Raw genomic sequence first — 21899 nt, forward strand, 5'->3', positions numbered from 1 at the left:
TGAAAAGTTTGGCAAAGATGGCTGTGGATAAGAGATTGAAACTAGTTCAATAAATGATTTAATTACCAATACTTTTAAGTCAGAGTACTTAAATTCACATCGGAAATCCCGATTGCCACTTTTTCAAGAAAAATTGGAAAATCTAGACCCACATTCCTGCAAGAGGACTGTAAACTGGGGCTGATGGGGACTGCCTCTCTACAAAGGCAGCCCTCTTCCAACCTAGCCTCCCGTTGGCCACTGATGTACATCAATTGTCTCATTAATGATTCCTGTTATAGAAACAGGATGAGATGTTTGTTGGTCGCTCCTTTATTTTAAGAACCTGTCCTCTTAAATGAATGAACGTATTCAGCATTTAGTACTGAGACCTCTTTTCTAGGTCATTTGTTTTATTTTTCTGGTAATGGGAATTAGACCAAGGAGCACTCTACCACTGAGCTACATCCTATTCCTTAAAAAAAAAAAAAAAAAAAAAAAAAAAAATTAAGGCTAACTTTGAACTTTCAATTCTGCTTCAACTCCCAAGTAGCTGGGATTATAGTCATGCACCCCATGCCCAGCTCTGAGTCATATATTTTAAATTACTATTTTGTATTAAAGCAATACATTATTATGGTGTGCTTGGTATACACCACAGGGTGTCCTAAGGGGGGCTGGCTCCAGGGAACCCTCTCAGTACCAAAATCTGAGGATGCTTGGGTCTCTTATATAAAATGGCATAGAGGCTGAGTGTGGTAGCAGAGGCCTATAATTCCAGTGACTTGAGAGGCTGAGGCAGGTAGATCACAAGTTTGAGGCCAGCTTGAGCAATTTAGCAGGGTCCTAAGCAACTTAGTGAGACTCTGGCTCCAAAAATAAAAGGGCCGGGGATGTAGCTCACTGGTAAAGCACCTCTGGGCCAAATCCCCAATACAAAAAGAAAGAAAGAAAGAAAGAAAGAAAGAAAGAAAGAAAGAAAGAAAGAAAGAAAGAAAGAAAGAAAAGGAAAATGGCATAGAATTTATACATAACCTATGCACATCCTCTCTTATATTCTTTAAATCATCTTTAGGTTACTTATATCTAATACAATGTAAATGAAATGAAAATAGTTGTTACATTGCATTATTTAGAGAATAATGACAAGAAAAGTCTGTATATATTCAGTACAGATTCAAAAATTTTCCCTAATATTTCCCAACCACAGTTGATTGAATTGGTGAATGTGGATCCTGCAGATACAGAGGCAGCTGTATATATGTATCTGTATATATACATATAAATAGAGAGAGGGAGGGACAACAAAAGTCTTCTGCCTCCCCTCCCAATGGGTCTATACTTCTGGAGATTAACCTTTACCTGTGCAAACAAGGACATATACGTTCCACTGGACTCCCATCAGGGCTGGGATTTTTGTCAACTACAGTCACTACTGAATCCCAGCATCTAGTTTAATGCACATAAGAGGTGGTTAGTTGGTGAAAGAATGATTATTTTTTCTAGAACCTGGAGTTGGGTCATGAAGAATGAGTAGGAATTTACCAGGGAGGGAAATGGAATTCTCAGTAGAGACAGCCTGAGATACAAAGTCAAGGAGGATGGTGCCTGGAAGCATTAGGAATACAACAATTTGGAATAGATAGGAAGAATTTGACTGAAGATGGGGAGTGGCTGAGACCAAAATTCAAAGGGTCTTCATTTCCCCACCAAGGAGCCATTTTTCAGAATTCAATGAGATGGTTTTAAGTACAGCAGTGACTGATGTGTGCATTTCTCTAGCGGGAGTGAGAAGAGACTGGAGGGTAGTCTGTTAGGAAAACTGAATTCATTATGACCAAATAAAGGTAAGACCTAAGCCAAGGATGAAGAAGGATCAGAAGTCCCATCAGAAACTAGGTTCTAGTAACTGTTCTGCTGTGGGAAACCAGAGAGAGGGAAGTTGAGGTCGGTGTTCTGTGGGGTGAAAGTATTCCATGGAGTGGAGAAGACTAGATGAGGGCTAAGAGATAAGAAATCCCAGGGTTAGCTGGGGCCCCTGTGGGAAGAGTTAGAACTGGCATCCCTGTTGGAGGGTTGGGGAGAGGCATTTCAGCAGCAGCAGGAATGGACAAACTTAATTGGAAGTCCTTGTGACTGGGCCTTTGACAGGAGGAAGATGAACTGTTTGCTCATGGGCTGGTGGAGGTTCAAGCCCAGGTCCCAGCACCCAGGGTGCATTTGCCATTTAGCAAGTCTCTAACATGATATATACAGTCTTGGACAACTCACTTCTCTCTGAGCCTCAGTTTCCTGATCTATAAAATAGGAATAATGAATACTACTCACAAAATGGTTGTGAGGATCAATTGAAGTTCTGTCAAAAGACACTATAAACTATAAAACACCCTATGAGCTTAGGCTTGGATCTATAGCACAGCAAATAGGCAGGCTTCATTTATGGCATACATCCTAAACTCCCTCATAGGTACCACCTTTGAGAAGACCACCATTGAGCTGAGGTTGTGGCTCAGTTATAGAGCACTTGCCTAGCATGCATGAGGCCCTGTTTCTGTCCCCAGTACTACATGAATGAGTAAATGAATGAATGAGTAAATAAACTCATCTTTAAAAAAAAAAACGCCATTGACAATGACCTATGTCTGAAAGCAACCCCATCCCCACCCCCTACACAAACCAAGTCTGACTGAATCCCTCTGTCTGGATGAACTGAAGCAAGATGTTTGGAGAGAATCAAATGTATTAACTAGGGTCACGCTAGTTGCTATAACAAACATACCCTAATGTGTACAATGGCTCAAGGAAGTTTGTTTCTGGAGAGCTGTCATGGCTGTCCAGAACTGATATTCCAGGTCGATGGATGGCATCCTTGCACAGACATCATTTCTTCCTTCTATGAATCCCCAATCCCCTAGAGCCTCATTGTCTATATACAGCCAGTTAAAAAAGAAAGAATATGGAGGGCACACACCTACTTCTTCAAAGCCTGGCCCAGAAATGGCACATGTCATTCCATTCCCTTAATTGATGAGAATTGGTCACATGGTCAGAAGTACCTATAAGGGGTCCTGAGAAGTTGAGATTAGCCAGGGAGGAACAGGACATGAATGTGTAGTGAGAAGTGACTCAAGTTTCTGCCACTGCAGAGTTCAGGTGACAGCCCTAGAAGGGGACAGGGGGGCAGAGATAGATTATGGAGCAGGGAATATTGCCTTGTCTCTATAAAAGAAATATCCCAAACCAGAGTGGTGAGTGACTTGAGGTCTCTAAGTTAGCTCACACTTAGAGTAAAATATAAGTCCAAGTAATGGGGATATGCATGTGTAAGTAGGAGGCAAACTGAGGACTCTGGTTAAAGCACCTGAATCCATCTGGGGCTGGTTCAGGGCTGAGGGTAGGGGTCACCTTCAGCCACCAGTACTTGCTGTGAACTGAATGTTTGTGTCTCCCCAAACATTCATATGTTGAAACAATAACCTCCAGGGCAGTGGTATTTGGAGATGTTGGAGATGAGGGCTTGGGAGGTAACTACGCTGTGAGTAGGAATCCCTTATGATGGCATTAGCACCCCTGTAAAAAGAGACAGCAGAGAACGTGCGTCCTCTTCTCTGTTCTTTCACTTGAGGACATAACAAAAAGACGGCCATCTGCAAACCAGGAAAGGGGACTTCATCAGACACCAGATCTGCCAGCATCTTGACTATCCTAACCTCCATCATTGTGAGAAATGAGTGTTTGTTGTTTAAGTCACACAGCCCATGGTATTTTTCTTACAGAAACCTGAGCTGAGACAGTCCTACAACCAAGACCACTCTGGTTTGGGATATTTCTTTTATAGAGACAAGGCAATATTCCCTGCTCCATTTCATTTCTTTTTTTTTTTTTAAAGAGAGAGTGGAGAGAGAGAGAGAGAGAGAGAATTTTTTTAATATTTATTTTTTAGCTTTTCGGCGGACACAACATCTTTGTTTGTATGTGGTGCTGAGGATCGAACCTGGGCCGCACGCATGCCAGACGAGCGCGCTACCGCTTGAGCCACATCCTCAGCCCCTCCATTTCATTTCTATGCAAGTGAAAAATGTATGCACATGGCCTTCAACATAGATGTACCTGATCTGTTCTCTTACCCAGGTAGGTGAGATGCACATACCTGGTTACATATGTCACTGGCTACATATGGGCCTATATACAGGTATGCCTGTCCCATGTGCCTGTCCAAGGAACAGTGAGTGCCTATGACTGAACACCCAGGTGCCATTTATGAGGGAAAGCCCAAGTGTTTATAATATGTACACCTGTGTGGTCTGTGTGTGCATGACCATGAACACAAGATATCTACTGTCTGCACAACTGGGCCCATGCATGAGATGACAGCCTGTAGGTGTCTGGGATGAGGGGTGGTAAATTTGCATGTGCACATAGTGGGGCAGAGATACTGTGCATGCACACTGCTGGCACACAGTAGGTATGATACACGGGTGTGCTGAGCAAAGTACACACGTGGATATGCAGGACCCAGGGCACATGTAAGCATGTCCACAGGAACCCCTCCCAGGTACACAGGTGCCAAATGTGTGACCATGCACTCTGTGTGCTCACACAGAATCTTGGAGCTCCCAGGGCTGAGCCAGACCAGGCGGGGCTCCTCCTTGGGTTCCGGACTGGGAGGCCTCTGCTGTGTATTGGTGCCTGCGAAGGGTGCTGCCAAGGGTGTGTTGGCGACGTGTGTGTGTGCATGAACGTGTGTGTGTGTGTGTGTGTGTGTGTGTGTGTGTGTAGGAAGAGGCGTTCGCTCTCTTAGACCTTGCTTCTCTCTGTGGTTTGGTTTCTATAGAGACACTTCCTGTGGCAGAAAAAAGAGGTAGTGAGCTGGTGTTTCAGGATGTGAGGGCCCGGAGGAACAGAGCCGGGCTCTCTCTGACGCCTGCCTGCCACTGTGCAAGCTCTGGCCGGTGCTGCCCACAGTCCCCATGGTGGGCGGCCCCCGCAGCAGGGACCTGTGATCAGCAGCGGCATGCCAGGGAAGCCCAAGCACCTGGGCGTCCCCAACGGGCGCATGGTGAGTGCCGGCTATGGGCCAGGGGCACAAGGAGGGGGTGGGCACACCCAGGGTGGAGCCCAGGAGGCACACCCAACAGGGCCAAGTAAGAGCCCATGGGCTACCCGCAGGTGGGCGAAGCTGAGACAAACAGTTGCAGGCAGTGGACCTGGTGCCCTTGCTCCGGGACCCTTCTAGATGGCCCTGCTAGGAGCCTGGTGTAACCCTGAGGGTGAGACCAGGGCAGGGTGGGCAAAGGCTTCTGGTCCAGCACGCAGGTCAGCATGCTGCTCCCTTACCTGCTACTGGTGCTGGCCCCACCTGGAGCAGCTTGCACCCCAGGCTAGCAGGGAGACCTGATATGCCCCTGGCCACTGCCCATCTCTACCGTGGCCCCCCACTTCTCACTCAGTCCCTGCCCTCCCCTCCTCACTCCATGCCCAGGTACCCAAGGTCAGGTTAGAGGCAGCCCCTACTGGATCACTGCTGTCTAACTTCCCCTGCTCTGAAAGCTTTCTTCCCAAACTAATTTTCTTTGGGCAGCTTCGGATGGGTCTGCAAGGTCAGGCCAGGATGGAAAGCTTCTGCCTGTCCTGTTCTGGGGCTTTCAGGAAGGGTGGAGGTAGCTGAGGATTAGGATGCCTCTGGCTGCAGCTGCCCCATCCGTTATACCCTCTATCAAGCTGCTCACCCCATCAGAATTGCCTTCAAAGGTTCTGGCTCTTTTCATTCATTCAGCAGAGGGGGCAGGCTGCTTTGAACCTCCTTTTCTCCCCTGATTCTGGCTCACTTAAAAGAGTCCTACCCCCAACAACTCCAGGAAGGCCAGATAGTGTGCAGCATCCCCAAACTGGACCCTAGTTTAGTACCACAGGACAAATTCAGTAGATCTGGAATGACCTGGGTTTCAGTTTTAGCTCTGTTGCCCCTTACTGGCAGAGGTCCTCTCTGACCCTCAGTTTCCTTATCTGTAAAATGAGGAGCCTGAAATGTATCACAGTCTTGTTGATATGACTAAGTAGAATGATGAACATGAGGTCCTTGATCCATTGCAAGAGCAGGGCAAATGTCAGTCCAATGCTCCCTATATTTTTTGCCCCTCTTCAAGGCTCTCCTGCCTCATCAAGAAGCTGAACCACCTCCCAAACTCCACCCCTGCCTCCAGTTTCTAAGATCTGTCTCCATCTCTCCTTCCGGCATCCCTTTTTTGTTTATCTCCAGGCTAGCTGGGTGGGAGACAGAAAAATCCTCCAAAGCTAGCTCAACTGCACTTCACTATCTTTACCACCACCCAAACTTTGTGAGAGTTCAAGGACCATGGGGCCTTGCACTTCCAGCCCAGGGGCATGATGCTTTGCTCAACCTTCCCCCAATGTCCAGGCTACAAAACCACAGAGCAGCAGTCCCAGGCCCAGCTCAAAAGGGCAGCTAGATTGATGTTTTGGAACAGTACCCAGAACTGCTGGGCAGCACGTGGGGCCCAAGGATAGACCCAGCCTCTGTCCCTCCAGTGCCATGCATGGCTGCTCTACCCAAAAGTCATTCAGAATAGGGAGGTGTCCCCAAGCTCTGTCCCCAGTCCAGTCAATGTCCTGGCTCTTTGCAGAGGCTGTTGCCCACAGGGTACCTTCACCCTTCCTGAACTCCCTCTGTCAGCTCTTGGAATCCCCAGGGTCACAGATTGGCTGCTGGCTGGCCACTGGGCAGCTTTTTGAGGCTGTGCTTGCCTGGGGGAGGGAGGGGTGGACAGGCCTGGGCAACTGGGCAGGGATGGGGATGGAGAGGCACTTGTTGGCCAGGCGTCTGGTTTCCTCCAGAAGTTACCTCCCAAGGGAAGCTCAGAGGAATGAATAATGTGCCCAGGTCAACTGTCGAGTAGAAGGGTCAGATCTGGACCCGTCCCCTCAGCATTGCCTGGCTCTGATCCTCCCCTCTGCCTGCCGCCACCCCCATCCTTCGTCATCCCCTGCTGATGCAGCTTCAGCTCTCAGCCTCGTCTTTCTGTCACTCAGCTTGTCAGGGAGTTGCAATGAAACTGTCACTTAGAGATGGCTCTCAGCCCCCTCCCAGGAATATCTCCATGCACCCCAGCTGCCACTTCAGTTGGGAACTCTTGCTCACTCAACCTTCCTCGGGGTCTGCTGTGCGCTGCCCCTTCTGCGAGGCACTTAAGACTGGAGCCAAGGGCCCTTGTTCTGCCCCAAACATCTCTCAGTCTGGCAAGGAACCAAGACATGGGTAAATCAATACTGAAATAAAATTCAGCTTTGAGTTCGAGCTGCAGATCAGGGGTAGGGAAAGGCTGAGGGGGACCTGGCAGGAAGAACTGAACTTCTCCACTAACTTCATGCCATAGAGAAGACGGTCCCCAAAGCCAGATGGAGAAATGGCATAGAGAGAAGCCTGCATGCGGGCAAACAGAGTAGGCATAGATGGACATGGACCAAGGGGAGGCTTCAGGTGAAGCCTGGCGAGGGGCAGTAATCACATTCTGTCACATCAGGGGGACCTGGTTAGTGTTCCCCTCCTGCCAAGGAGATTTACCTCATAAATCCCATGCATCTATTTCTGTGTTCCTGGTGTCCAGCCTAAGGACAAGTGCTCCAGTGCAGGATGGCCGTACAGAGGGGCCAATGCTGGGGGTCAGCTACACAGGGCTGGCTTAGGACGAAGGGACCAGACAACCAGGGTTGTGTGTAGACATCCCTGGAAAGACTCTCAGAGCATCCATTTTCTCAAGGTTGAAATGAGACCATGGTAGAGGTGTCTAGGACAGAAGATGTCAGTAAATCACCCTCCCTTTTAGATCTGACCCCTTCACAGGTCACACACAGTTCAAGAGGAACCACTGGGCCCTTTACCCCTCCTGAGCCTCCCAGCACCCCTGTTCACAGAGGGAAGCAGTGTAGGAAAGAACTCAGGTTCCAGAGGTAGACAACTTGGGATCTTTTATATCAGCTCTGCTTCTTCCCACCTCTGATTTCTTTGGTCCTCAGTTTCCTCATCTTTAAAATGGGGGCAACAATACCTGCTGCAGAGATGAATTTACACATTCTTACATGAATGGAGTGAGAACACAGGTGTGAACTGCCAAAGGGTGCCTGTCACACAGTTGGAGCTCAGGAAATTTGGAACCTCATCCTCACTTTAGTATCCCTCAGGTGCCATCCGGTCCCTGAGGCCTGCTTCCTAAGATCAACGCATGGCAAACTGCAGCCCAACTGTGGTCAAGGGTGTCACTGGGCACCACACCCTTCCTCACCCTGTCTTCCCCTTTTCTTCCATTCACTCACCACTTCTCCTCCAGCAGGCAAAGGCCAGTGAGCGGTGAGGGAGTCCAGCCCTGCTCAACAAGACTTCCCCAGGCCTGCTAGCCTGTGCAGGTCAAAGCACTGGCCTGGAGGAATCTGCACCCCACTTTGCCACGGGATGCAGCTTCACCAAAACACACCTGTTGATTTCACATCCAGGGCCTCATTTCACCTTCACAGCAGCCTGGGGAAGTTGGGAATGACAAGCCCCCTGCTACCCAGGAGGAAACTGAGGGTTAGGCAAGAGAAGTTACTTGCCCCGCCATGGCAAAGCTGGAATTGAACTCTGTCCCTACTCCATCGCAGCTCTAGATTTCTGTCCCTATACCTGCTCAGTCCCAACTGTGCTGTCAACAACTAGTGAGGCAAAAGGGGCTCCAGATGAAGAACTTCAGGGGGCAGAGGCGGATGCTGGGGCTTCCAGTGACTGGCATGAAGTGGGATGAAGGAAATGCCTGGGCCACAGCCCTAAGGGCTGCTTGGGACTCTGTCAAAGAGGGTGCCTTTGGAGAGGAGGGTTCAGATGGGTTCCCTCTCCTTAACCAGGCCCACCCCCCAGGAGCTACCAGATGCACAGGGAAGAGAGACCCCCACCTGGGGACAGGGGCCCAAGGCCAGGCCAGAAGGTCAGTTCTGAGGAACTGGTATTTAATGATGACTGAGGTCAATGGGCACCGATCTGGGAACATTTGGGGGCGTGTGGAGAAGCAGCTACTCAGACAGAGAAAACAGCAAAGTAGGAAGCAGGAGTGGGTAGGGGTGTGGAGAAAATAGAAAAGTTTGATCAAGTGTAGGGTGGAGGTGAGGGGGAGGGAAACAGGGAGGCTGGAGGGTTCTTAGTCAGGCCCAGGTAGGGTTTTAACTGTACCTTGGCACCTGTTGCAAAACTTAGGAGGGTCAGGGTGGGCCGGGTCCCAGAATGGGACCATGGGGAGGGGCGGGGACTGGAGAGCTCCACTTAAGGGCACAGTCTATTGAATTCAATGTAGAAATGAAACCTCTGAGAGCCGAACCCAAGGGAGCGTGGGCTGCTCTGGACTAGCACCTTTTGCCGAGTCTGCGATTCCTGGCCCTCGCAAAGGAGAGGCTGAGAAGCTGGGGAGCAGGATAGAGGCTGGGGGTGTCGAGAAGCGCAAGACCAGGCAGCCCCGGTGGAGTGGGAGGGCGATGACTCCAGGAGGACTGGGGGAGGGCGGCCTCCCCGGGAAGGAAGAGGGAAGGCAGGTGCGGGATGTTGAAGCGGCCAGAAAGGCAAAAAGCAGGCTGGAAAGGGACCTCGCAGTGGGGTGGGCAAGCGCTTCCACGTGTCCCTGCTGTCACCTGCCTTCCGTCCCCAGGAGTTAGAGCTTTCTCCTCTAACTGTAGGTAGCACTGACATTCTTTGGGGGAGATGACTCTGATGATGCGGGTCACCTGGGGGAGTGGAGAGGCAGGGTACGCGAGGGCGGGGCTGGGGAGGGTTGCAGGGCGTGGTGTGCCCAGGAGCGCGACCCACGCTCTGTGCAAACTTTGTCTCCTGCTCAGCAACTTCTTCTTTTCTTTCTTTCTTTCTTTCTTTCTTTCTTTCTTTCTTTCTTTCTTTCTTTCTTTCTTTCTTTCTTTCTTTCTTTCTTTCTTTCTTTCTTTTTATCTTTACAATTTCATTTTTGTATGCACATTTGCTTAAAATCAGTGGATTTCTAGGTGAAGTTCAGGAACTGAAGGGCCTTTATCTAGAATCAAGGTATGCTGCAAACATAGTCTGAAGTAAAATGGGAAATAACATCTTTCTGAAGACAAGCTTAGAAGTTTTAATCCAGTAAATTAAGGTGTTTCCTTTCTCTGGTAGCAAGGCTGATTGATACCTGGCTGCTGGGCCACCATTTACAGGTATAGCCAAGAAAACAGGGTACAGACCTCCTAAAAAACAAACCAACAAGCCCACCCCGAGTCACGGTAGAGGTTTCACAATTCAAATCACAAAACCTTTGAAAGATGCATTCCCTGCCAAAACTGGGAGCACTGCCATTGGTAAACCAGCCGCTATTCCGGCCTGTGTTCCATGTAAGTCGCGTCAAAAAAGTCTGTCTTGCTATTAGCCACAGGCAGCAGCATTAAGTCCAACATATGGAGATCCATGTTCAGGTAGATTCCTTTCTGCTTCTGGTAGTTGTTCAATTTTGCTGGCTATGATATCAAAACTTGAATTTCCCTTGGGAGTATCATGTGGTTTATGGTTTTCCATCTTAACCCAGTTGCTGTCCTCCAACAGCAGGTGCTTTTCCAGTTCTTCCTCTAACTCGCTGGGGCTTAAGCTACAACCTTTACTCTATTCCTCCCAGTGCAGCCATCTTTGGTTGACACCAGCAACTTCTTACTCCAAGCGCCAGATGGGAGAGGGGGCTCAGGGAGGAGTTCAAAGTCGTAAAACTAGAAAAGGGCAGCATCAGGCATCAACAATAATTGTAATGTTCTTTGAACATTTATTACCTTCCAGATAATCTGTTGAGCTCTTTATGTCTATTTAACTTATTAAATGGAAACAACCCTTTAAAGTCACCCCATTTTTAGAGAGGAAGAAAATAAGGCACAGAGAGGTTTATTATTATTATTATTTTAATATTTATTTTTCAGTTTTTGGTGGACACAACATCTTTATTTTATTTTATGTGGAGCTGAGGATCGAACCCAGCGCCCCGCGCATGCCAGGCGAGCGCACCACCGCTTCAGCCACATCCCCAGCCCAATTTATTATTTTTTAACAAGATTACAGAGCATACATTTGAATTCAGGCTGACTGGGGCAATGCCTACCTTCCATTGCTTTCAAAGTAATGTAGATGTATCACACTGGCCCAAAAGCCTCTGAGTGCTATGAGTTCCTTCTAGGGAAGATGGTGGCAGCTCAGTGCCAGTCAGAGTTGCTGTGCTGGGAAGAAACTCGGAACACCTGGCACATCACAGTCTTAAGAGAAGACAGAAAGTTGGGTTTGTACATAAAATCTCTCAATTTTTAAGTGTGAGAAAATCCTTTAAACTTAGAAAGAAAGTTCTGGGAACAGTATAATAATAAGATTTGGCTTACAGATGGCTACTCGGTGACCTGGGTGTTACTGTGGTGGAAGCCAGGAATAAAGGAAACAGGGCAGGGGAGACTTCCTGGGGGAAATGTCCCCAGGCCTGTTTCCAATGGGAATGGAAAGAAGAAATAGGTGATGGAAGCTCTTGTGACAGGTCCTAATAAAAATGTAGGAGGTGAGAGGGAGGGAGGAATTAGGGATGACTCAGGTGATGGGAAGAAAGACAGGGAATGTAGGAAAGCTAATTCAGTACTTTGTTTTGGTGGAAGCAGGGGGGCTTCCATTTGGGATTGGCTGAGTTTGAATGGCTCACTTGGTAGAAATGTTAGCAGGAAGTTAGCTACATATGGTTGGAGCTGGAGATCTGGGAGAAGGGTGGGGTGGCCAAAGAGCCAGGACAGAGCTAGAGAAGGGTAGAGGCCACCCTATATGGATAGGAGATCATGAGGAATCCAGGGAGCTGATAGGAAGGTAGGAAAGGAACCTAAAGAAACTCAACAGTGGGGCTGCGATTGTGGCTAAGCAGTAGAGCGCTCGCCTAGCACGGGCGGGACCCGGGTTCGATCCTCAGCACCGCATAAAAATAAAAGGCATTGTGTTGTGTCCATCTACACCTAAAAATAAATAAATAAATATTTTTTAAAAAAGAAACTTAACAGTTTTGAGAGGAAGATTTTTCTGTTTCACTAATGATTAGGATTCCCAGAGATGTCAGTTCATGTGTGTTGTGGGGGATGGTGGAGTCGGCCTGTGCAGCAGTGCTAGCCATAGTGTGACCTAGTGGCATTAGTATTATCTGGGAGCTAATTAGAAATGGAGAGCCTCAGGCCCCCACCCTGGATCTACTGAACTTCTGACAGCGAGTCCCTCCTGGACATTCTATGCTAAAATTTAAGATCCAATGTTCTAATCTATAAAAATAGCACCCCATGCCTTGCCCAAGGTGGGATGGGACCTGTGGTAGACCCTGCACCTCAAGAGGAAACAGTTGTAATAACAGATCATTGACTAGAGAGACCTCTCCTTCCTCCAAGACAACAGCAAGTATTGATAAAGCCTTTACCATGTGCTTGCCACTAGTGGTTCTATATGCCATAAATATATTAAACTGATTCAGATGCTCACAACAGCCCCAGGAAGGAAGTTACTATTCTTAGCATCATCCCTTATTTACAGATAGAGGCCAACAAGTGAATTGATTCACCCAAAGTCACACAGCTAGTAAGTGGCAGAGACAGGATTAAAGTTGCTATGCCCACTTGGGCTCATCCATCAAGGGCTGGGAGAAGAGAGAACCAGGGGCCACCAAAAGTTAACTGGCATAAGTCCCAGCATACAGTGTTTGGCGCATGATGGAAAATAAACCTGGGCAGACTGAGCAAAACCCTGACCAAGCAGTGACTGGCTGGAGACACCCAGCATAGCTCTCCAGGTAGTGGAAAACGCAGTTCTAGCTCCCAGGAGGTCGGAACTGTCCCTTGGAATTCCTCATTGGGCTCTGCTCTGATTTTCTACCTTGGGTCTCTTCTAGGTTCTGGCTGTCTCAGATGGAGGTAAGTGACAGACTGTGGAGACCTGGCTAGGGGGCAGAGGGGAGGGAGGTGGAAGTGAGTGGGGATACTCTGCCACTTGAGATTTTTCCAAGAAGGTATCTCTTGAGTAGATGCCTACCTGGAGGTGGGGTGGGGCCTGGGACCAGGGAAGGAAGCCTGCCTTACCCCAACTTGTCCATACCCCTGCAGAGCTGAGCAGCACAGCGGGGTCCCAGGGACAGGGTGAGGGCAGAGGCAGCTCCCTCAGCATCCACAGCCTCCCCAGTGGCCCCAGCAGCCCCTTCCCCACTGAGGAACAGCCTGTGGCCAGCTGGGCCCTGTCCTTCGAGCGGCTGCTGCAAGACCCACTGGGCCTGGCTTACTTCACAGTAAGTTCTGGGATGGGGTGAGATGGGAAGGGCAGATGGCAGATGCTTCTGCAGGAGGAGGGGCAGGAATCGTGAGAGAGGGCATGGATGGAACTTCAGGTTGATTAGAGTGCGGCTCCTCTCTCTCCTCTCCACCATCTAGCCTTTCTTTGGCACCCTCCCTCTCTCCCAGCTGGGAATTCTTCTTCCTTCTATCTGTTTTCATCTCTGCTTCTTATTTTCTCTGTGTGCCTCCGGATCTGCAGCCATCTGTCTGTCTGGCCCTCTCTGTCTGGCTGGTCTCTTGGCCCTGTGTCTGTCCTACTCACTTTGAACACATCTCCCAGTCTGTGCCTGACTGCCTCCCCCTTTCTCCTCCTCCCAGGAGTTCCTGAAGAAGGAGTTCAGCGCGGAGAACGTGACTTTCTGGAAGGCCTGCGAGCGCTTCCAGCAGATCCCAGCCAGCGACACCCAGCAGGTGGGCTGGGGGAAAAGGGAGCTGGGTCAGAGGGGTGGGGCCCGGATCTGGGCCATGTCCCCTGAACTTCTTCCCTTGTCCTCCTCCCCCAGCTAGCCCAGGAAGCCCGCAACATCTACCAGGAGTTTCTATCCAGCCAGGCATTGAGTCCCGTGAATATCGACCGGCAGGCCTGGCTCGGCGAGGAGGTGCTGGCCCAACCCCGGCCGGATATGTTTCGGGCACAGCAGCTTCAGGTGAGCGGTGTCAAGGGGCGCGGCCTGCGCTGAGAGGGCGTGGCCTTGGAAGGAGACAAATGGGGAGGGGCGAGGTCAGATGCAGGGGAGGAGCCTAAGCCGCGGTGTGGAGGGGTCAAACTCGGATGCGGAGCCAGAGCCAAAAGCAGGGGTCTGCGAGAGGTACCGAAGGACCGGCTGAGGGCGGAGCCTACCTGAGTTGGGGGGTGGGGGGGCAGACCCTGGAGGTGGACCTCTGGAACTGAGAAGCTGGGAAGAGTTAATGGGTGTACCTGTCTGAGTGCCCAGAAGCTTGGGTGTTCCTCGGTTGGGGGCGGAGCCTGCCTGAGAGCGGGACCTGGGACCAGGAGGGGCGTGGAGACCCACCTACCCAGCCCCCTGCTTACTTTCGGCACGTTTGTCTGGTAGATCTTCAACTTGATGAAGTTCGACAGCTACGCCCGCTTTGTCAAATCTCCGCTGTACCGCGAGTGCCTCCTGGCCGAGGCGGAGGGGCGCCCCCTGCGGGAACCTGGCTCCTCGCACCCCGGCAGCCCTGACACCACGAGGAAGGTGAGGATGAGGGGCGGTGGGAGGCTGGGTTCCCAGCGGACTCTCTTCAAGAGCGAACACCGCTGAGTGCAGGTCTGCGCGTGTGCGCCCGTGAATTGGATGCGCGCTGGGGCCTTCCCTGTACCCGCAGAAGCCGAAATTGAAACCTGGGAAGTCGCTGCCTTTGGGCGTGGAGGAGCTGGGGCACCTGCCACTAGCTGAGGGTCCTGGTGGCCGCCCGCTCCGCAAGTCTTTCCGTAAAGGTGAGAGCAGGAGCGGGCCCTAGAGACGGGGTGGGGGAGTTTGGGCAAGTTTTGGGAATGCCCTCTTCCTCCTTCTTGGCCCACTAACAATCAGTAAGTCAGAAACAAAGAAACAAAACAACAATTTGAAAAAAGAAAAGAAAAAGAAAGAAAGAAAGAAAAGAAAAGAAAGAAAAGAAAAAAGAAGAGAGATACAGGTCCCTGAGACCACCTCATTCCCCGGATGGTTTGTTCCCATACTAATCCCCAGAAGTTAGGGAGACCTTCATAGTAGCAATACTTCCAGCGACCCACACTACATTGGGCCCCTGCAAGATAGCTCCAAACAAGGTCCTCAAGTGGGGAAGCGGCTTCAGCAGAGGAATGGATGAAGGGAAGGGGCTATTCCAGCTTATTGCTCCAATTCCCCTAGAGCTATCTGGAGGGGTCGCAAACTCAGCCTTACGCCGAGAGTCTCAGGGCTCCCTCAATTCCTCTGCCAGTCTGGACCTCGGCTTCCTTGCCTTCGTCAGCAGCAAATCTGAGGTAAATTGACTGCCGGGGGAAGTGGGGTGCGGTACAGATTAGAACCATTATGCAGAGGTCCTTTATGTGATTCCTGTCGTTCCCAGTTAATGTTCCCACTTCCATTCCTGACTTGCCCTGCATAGCTAACCCCTCCTACTCCTTCATTTCTCCCTGTCCTCACGGGAGAGGTCTTCATGGTCCCCATTCTTGTCATGGGTGCATATCCTCAGCTGGCAGATGTGTGTGCATGTGTGGGTGCCCAGGTGAACACAGCATATATTGTGTTAATGGGTGTACCTGTCTTTGAGTGCCCACAAGCTTGGGTGTGCATACCTCTGTTCCTTTAGGAGGATGCCTCTTAGCTGCCTCCAGGTGTGTCCTGGCTTGTGTGTATGCCCCGGTGAGCTTACCTGTCTCTGTGTCTGCATAACTTGCATGTGTACAAACAACTTTCCCCAACTCCTGCCCACAATCAGAGCCACCGGAAGAGCCTTGGGAGCACCGAGGGAGACAGTGAAAGCCGGCCAGGGAAGTACTGCTGTGTGTACCTGCCTGATGGCACAGCATCCTTGGCCTTGGCCCGACCTGGCCTCACTATCCGCGACATGCTGGCAGGCATCTGTGAGAAACGAGGCCTCTCTCTACCTGACATCAAGGTCTACCTGGTGGGCAACGAGCAGGTGCGAACCTGATCTGGCCTGACCCCAACTCAATTCCCAATTCACTAAACCAAACCCTAATTCTAACCCCATTCCCTATCACCACCCCCTTTCTAACTCCATCCTGTACCATAACCCTACCTATCCCATGCCAACTCCAAATTGACCCCAGTACCAATATTTCACTTAAACTTGAACATCCACCCATGTTCCACAAAAAGCCTATCTCCCACCATGCCATCCTGGTTCCAGCTCTATCCATCAACCTACTGTGATGGGTCAGGGAGGTAAAGCCCGGAGAAATCACTGCTAGATCTGAGATCCCCTGGCTTGACTCCCACCATTCAGACTGTCATTCACACAGGCCCACCTCTGAAATTGCCAGTTGGGGAGAAGCCTCACCTCCTCTGCCACTCGGGGCATCCAATTGCACCTAACCTCTGAACAACTTTCCTTCTTTTTTGAATATTGATTTTTTAGTTATGGTTGGACACAATACCTTTATTTTACTTATTCATTTTTATGTGGTGCTGAGGATCAAACCCAGGGCCTCACACATGCTAGGCACGCACTCTACCGCTGAGCCACAACCCCAGCCCTGAACAACTTTCCTTTAAGTGCAAACTAGCATTAAGCTTTAAAGAGGAGCCTTGGGAAAAATTTGCTTTAAACAAAACCACCCAGGTTTGGCTTGGTAGTACATTCCTGTAATCTCAGCAGTTCCGGAAGCTAAGGCAGGAGGATCTCAAGTTCAAAGCCAGCCTCAGCAAAAGCAAGGCCCTAAGCAACTCAATGAGACCCTGTCTCTAAATAAATTACAATAAAGCGCTTCGGATGTGGTTCAGTGGTCAAATGCCAGGGGGTCCAACCCCTGCCTGGAACCAAAAACAAAACAAAAAAAGTTTACTGTGGCATATTTCAATAATGAAACAGGAGGCTATGTAGGGTCTCAATTCAGACATTGGCCACGAAGTTTGGAGAAATCTCTTTTGGTTCTAACAATTGTAAAACTCATGCAGGGAGGGCTTTCCATCCAGTGAGGGAGGAGAAGGAACAATGCTGCATTCCAGGGGACAATCAAGATTTCATTTACCTAGTAGCCAAGTCCCAAAGCCCTGGTAAGGTAGAGGAGCTGAGGGACCCAAACCCAGGTTCTGCCCTCCAGGCTCACAGGTGGGAGGTGAGCCAGGTCAGAGATGACTAGGAGGAATCAAACCTCCAGAGGGAGTCTCTTGGGGGCAAGTAGGTATTTCTGGCCAGGGTCTGGGAGGCTTCATGGAAGAGGCAGCAATTGATGAGGATAGGGAAGAGTTTGCCTGACAGCTGTGAGGGACGACCTTCCAGGCAGATGAAAGAGCTTAAGTAAAGGTCTGGAGGTCGGTACTTGCAGGACAAGTTCAGGGACCTGGAGTGCAGGGCTCTGAGGGCAACAGTAGGAGGCATTCTGCCCACTCTCTCAGGCCACCAGAGCAGCTGCCAGTAGCCCAGATGGGTTTTCATGCTGGCTAAATATAACTCTGCCACCCACACTCCACCTGTCCCTGCCACACAGCACAGGCCTACTGTCTGGGAGAGGCTGTCCCCCTCCCTCCCACCCTTCCCACCCTCCCCACCCCTGGGCTGGCATAGGCAGTGAGGCCTCTGGGTGTGGTAATCACTAGAGTTACTATTTATGTACCTACTGTGTGCTGGGCACTGTGCCAGATGCTTTACATCTTTGGTCTCATAGCAGTTTTGGGAGATAGGGGGTTTTTGTTTGTTTGTTTGTGAGGAGGCAAGAACCATCCTTAGTATTTTTGTTTTGTGATACTAGGGATTAAACCCAGGGCCCCACACATGCTAGGCTACCACTCTACTACTGAGCTTTATCCCCAGCCCAAGAAGTACCCTTAGTAAGGAGGGAATGGAGACAAGCAAACAAGTGTTTAAAAGGGGACAAAGCTGACCAAAGGTGTGTGGTGAGGGATGAAAGGTATCCTGCTGTTCTGGTTGACTTTTTCATGACAAGGGGGCAGCTGTCCAAGGGGCAGATCCTGTCCTGCCCTAGCAAGGGCAGACTAGTGATCCAGGACCTGTCTGCCTCTTACCAAACCATCTCGGTTATTATTTAATGTCCACAGCATCCCTGTTTCCCATAACCTTTCTGAGCATCCTCCAGAATACTTGCCACTCTTCTCCTTGGCCTTGACCTTATCAGGCTCCAGCTCCAGCCTGTCCAAGTTACTCCATCTGCCTCCGTATAGTTCTGTTATCTATGGGCCCTTCTCTCTTATCGTTCGGGAGCCACAGTGAGGTCAGAGGAGGAAATAAAGATGGTTCCCCAAGACCCCCGGGGATGGCTCAGGGTTGGGGGAGGGACCCTTAGAACCTGCCTGGCATCTGCAGAAGGCCCTCGTCCTGGATCAGGATTGCACTGTGCTGGCGGACCAGGAAGTGCGGCTGGAGAACAGGATCACTTTCGAGTGAGTGTCCAGCCCCCAGGCCAGGTCTCTGGTCCTAACATCCTTTCAAGCCTGGTTCTGGTCTATTGGTCTCCTTGTCTTCTCTTGGGCTCCGCCCCTTGTGATAGAAGCCACGCCCCTGTCTAAAGCCCCACCCCAAGCCAGTTTTGCCCTGACCATTCAAAGAGGCCAGTTGTGGGAGGGCTGTGGGAGAGAGGGGTTGGCTGCCCGGCCCTCTGCAGCCAAGGGTCCTGTGCAGGCTTGAGCTGGCATCACTAGAGCGTGTGGTGCGAATCTCGGCCAAGCCCACCAAGCGGCTGGAGGAGGCGCTGCACCCCATCCTGGCTAAGCACGGCCTAAGCCTAGAACAGGTGGAACTGCACCAGGTGAGCAGTGGGGCCTGTGACCCGGGCGGGGGCAGTACTGTGGGGAGCGAGTTTCCTGTCCCTGGAGCTGCTGACCTCTCCCCACAGGCAGGAGAGAAGCAGCCGCTGGATCTGGGGAAGCTAGTGAGCTCAGTGGCGGCCCAGAGACTGGTTTTGGATGCTCCTCCAGGTAAGGGGACCAAGGCTCTGGAGCTTGATCAACTGGTATGACTCCCGCCTAGAAGGAAGAGGGTCTAGTAGAGATGCAAACTCCAACAGTGGCTCTCATTGTCACAGGTGGAAAGATCCGTGAAACCCGAAACACATCCCCCTGCCACAGCCAGGTGAGCAAACACCCAGGGTGCCATCTTCCATCTGCTACTTTTTGTCTCTAAGTTGTGGCTCTGACCTCACATTTTTGTAGGGATGTCCTCCTAGAGCCCAGGAAAAGGCTTCTCATCCCTCTCCAACGTCCCCCAGTTCACTGGCAGAGGCACCTAGTAGTTCCACTGGGAAACGGCAAACTTGTGATATTGAAGGTACTTTGGGGGGATGGTGGAAACTGGAGACCAGAGGGACTAGAGAAGTAGGGCTAGGGACTATTGAGGGTGGCATCAGAGAAGACTGAGCTAAGACAGGGGACTGAGTACCACTGAGGTTGAAGCAGGAGGGCTGGGGGCCTGGGAGTTGGGACCAGCAGGGCCATTGATGCTGGTTAGGGAGACTGTGGCCACAGTGAGACAGCAGGACTGAGGTGGGTTCACATAAGCAGCTCTGTGAAAGAGGGCCTGCTGACTGTGGCTGCTCCCAGGCCTGGTGGAGCTGCTGAACCGGGTGCAGAGCAGCGGGGCCCATGACCAGAGGGGCCTTCTTCGAAAAGAGGACCTAGTGCTTCCAGAATTTCTGCAGCTGCCTGTTCAGGGGCCCAGCTCCCAGAAGGCCCCACCACAAATTGAATCATCTGTCCAGCCCAAGGAGGGGCCCTCAGACTCTACTGTCCACCCAGCCCTCTGACACCTGTGTAAGAGTCCAGGCTGGCTGCATGGCGCCTGGCTGGCCAAGCATGTTATGAGTCCGCTTTGCATGCCCTGTCTGTGCCATGGGTGTCCCTGGCCTCTTCCTGCTATGGGCAGGCCCAAGCAAGAAGAGCCAGGAGTGGGTAGAAAGGAGACTCAGAGGAGCCATACCCACAGCTGCCTTTACCTGGTCTCTCACAGGCTCATTCAACCATCTTTTGCAGCCAGGTCACTGGGGGGAAGGTGGGTATGGCCCCTTGGTGTGGTTGTGCCCAACACAGAGGGACGGTGTTGGCAGTGTCAGCCTCCCCAGCCTGTGCCAAGTTTCAGCAGTGGGAAAAAGGAGGGGCTGGCCCCTTCTTAAGGAGTTAGTATAAGTGAGGCCTGCGGGTGCAGGTGTGCAGCCCCTTCCTCCACCTGCATAGACTCTACTGTACATATGGATTTTGCAGTTGGCTTGGGGCAGCTGGGTTTGTCCTGGATGTATGATATTGTTATTATAATAATAATTATTATTATTCTATCATAAGGTGTGTTCCTTGTGTGCCAGTCTGCTTTATGCACACACACCCCACCACCACCCCCAACAAACCACAATGCCTCTGTTACCAAGGTCAGTGCCAGGAAGTTCTTGGGGACTCAGGATGTACCTCCCGACTTCCTGTTTTCAGAATCTCTCTTCCTGACTGCAAATAATATGCATGTGTGTGTGAGAGAGAGAGAAATAAAAGAGAGATCCCTTCCTCCACAGCTGTGATTCGACCATCATCCAGCTGTTCCATGGTCTCTGTGGATCTGAATATGTCATTCTGGTTGCTGTTCTCTGCTTCAATTTGGGACACAGTGTATCGCTACGCACACACCTGGGGCTCCCTTAAGTGCACCAAAGGCCTATCTTGGGGTCATTGGCTATGGGGAGGCAGAATCTCACCTTTGCCTGCTTTGGCTGGGTGGTCTTCTCTGTTTCCCTCCTGGAAATAGGGAGTACCTCCCGGAGAGGGGGCCCCCAGCTTTCAGGGAGAGAATTGAGACTTGGTCCCAGATGAGAGAGGTAAGTGCTTCCACAGGGGAAGCAAGGAGACTTGAGGGAGCCTCTCCTGAGGGGTGAGGGGAATCCTTCCTGACTCAGACAGGTCAGGCTGCATTTACTGTCTCTGCCAGGAACTTCCTCTATATTCTCCCTTCTCATCTAACTGGTTCCTCTTCATCCTTAAAAATTATGGGACAGATCATGGGCTTTGCTGGACCACCCTGATTTCCTCTGGGGACTTCAGTCCTCTGCCCTCTCAGCCCATTTTATCTAGCTGGTTTAACTAGGTCCCCAGACTGCTGGGAGGGGCTGATGATCAGGCCTAGCCAGTCAGACACTCCATTTCCCTGGCCAATCAGAGTTTGTTGAGGGGTGGTTCCTTAACCACGGTGTTCCAGTCAGAATTCCAACCTGGGTCATTTTCTACCATCCCCTGGGGATTTGTAGGAAGGACCTACAGGAAGAGATTCTGCATGCAAATGAAGCCAACACTGGAGAGCAGGAGAAAAGATGGAAGGAGAGTCCTGACAAAGTTCACAACAACGTTTACTATGCCTGAAATCAATCAACCACCCCTAGACTTTCTCCTTAGAAACCAAGTGTGTGTGTGTGTGTGTGTGTACTGAAGATTGAACCCAGGGGTGCTTAACCACTGAGCTATATCCCCAGCTCTTTTTTATATTTTATTTTGAGACAGGGTCTTACTAAGTTGCTTAGGCCCTTGCTCAGTTGCTGAGGCTGGCTTTGAACTCTCGATCCTCCCACCTCAGCCTCCTGAGCCACTGGGTCTACAGGTGTACGCCATTGCAACAGCTGTGAATTAGGTTTCTAAGACCTGCAACCACAAAAACGCTACTTCATTGACAATCCTGGCAATCTCATTCTCAGCAAAGTGTGCAGGGACAACAGGGCATGTGGGATTCTGGCAGGGGATTGTATAGCACTAGGGTCACTATGTGAGGACAGGGATGGGAGTAAGGAGACAAAGTCCTATCCATTCCCCAACCAGCCACAGACCTTCTGCCAAACTTCCTGGGATGTGGATCTTTTCCTGCGTGGAAGGAGACACCCTTCTTTGTGCCCAAGT

At 50.7% G+C, this 21899-nt stretch overlaps 1 protein-coding gene and 1 pseudogene across 2 annotated transcripts; one reads left to right on the top strand and one right to left on the bottom strand.

Moving 5' to 3' along the window:
• Window positions 1-4843: 4843 nt before the first annotated feature.
• Window positions 4844-20305, top strand: Rgs14 (regulator of G protein signaling 14). 2 transcript variants are annotated; one of them, XM_046468044.2, is made up of 15 exons: window positions 4844-5038; window positions 12918-12939; window positions 13129-13307; window positions 13672-13764; window positions 13857-14000; window positions 14409-14552; window positions 14683-14794; window positions 15207-15319; window positions 15778-15981; window positions 18346-18422; window positions 18661-18787; window positions 18875-18956; window positions 19064-19110; window positions 19191-19305; window positions 19578-20305. In XM_046468044.2, the coding sequence occupies exons 1-15, from the start codon at window positions 4994-4996 to the stop codon at window positions 19778-19780; spliced, it is 1707 nt and encodes a 568-aa protein (XP_046324000.1). In that variant the 5' UTR covers window positions 4844-4993; the 3' UTR covers window positions 19781-20305. The 2 variants fall into 2 exon arrangements, with proteins under 2 accessions (XP_046324000.1, XP_058442614.1); XM_058586631.1 differs by lacking the exon at window positions 13129-13307 and having other exon boundaries at window positions 4869-5038.
• Window positions 9972-10733, bottom strand: LOC124109422 (transmembrane protein 126A-like; annotated as a pseudogene).
• Window positions 20306-21899: the final 1594 nt, after the last annotated feature.

The sequence above is a fragment of the Marmota monax genome, unplaced genomic scaffold (assembly GCF_021218885.2).
Source record: "Marmota monax isolate L192 unplaced genomic scaffold, Marmota_monax_Labrador192_F-V1.1 WCK01_AAM20220418_F8-fsc00196, whole genome shotgun sequence".
Lineage (NCBI taxonomy): Eukaryota > Metazoa > Chordata > Mammalia > Rodentia > Sciuridae > Marmota > Marmota monax.

Bases quoted from the DNA above. Each gene is read 5' to 3' on its own strand.
- Rgs14 (XM_046468044.2), top strand. From the start codon at position 4,994: ATGCCAGGGAAGCCCAAGCACCTGGGCGTCCCCAACGGGCGCATG. The intron at 14,795-15,206 runs GTGAGAGCAGGA...CAATTCCCCTAG, and splicing joins CCGCAAGTCTTTCCGTAAAG to AGCTATCTGGAGGGGTCGCA. The intron at 18,423-18,660 runs GTGAGTGTCCAG...GGTCCTGTGCAG, and splicing joins GAGAACAGGATCACTTTCGA to GCTTGAGCTGGCATCACTAG.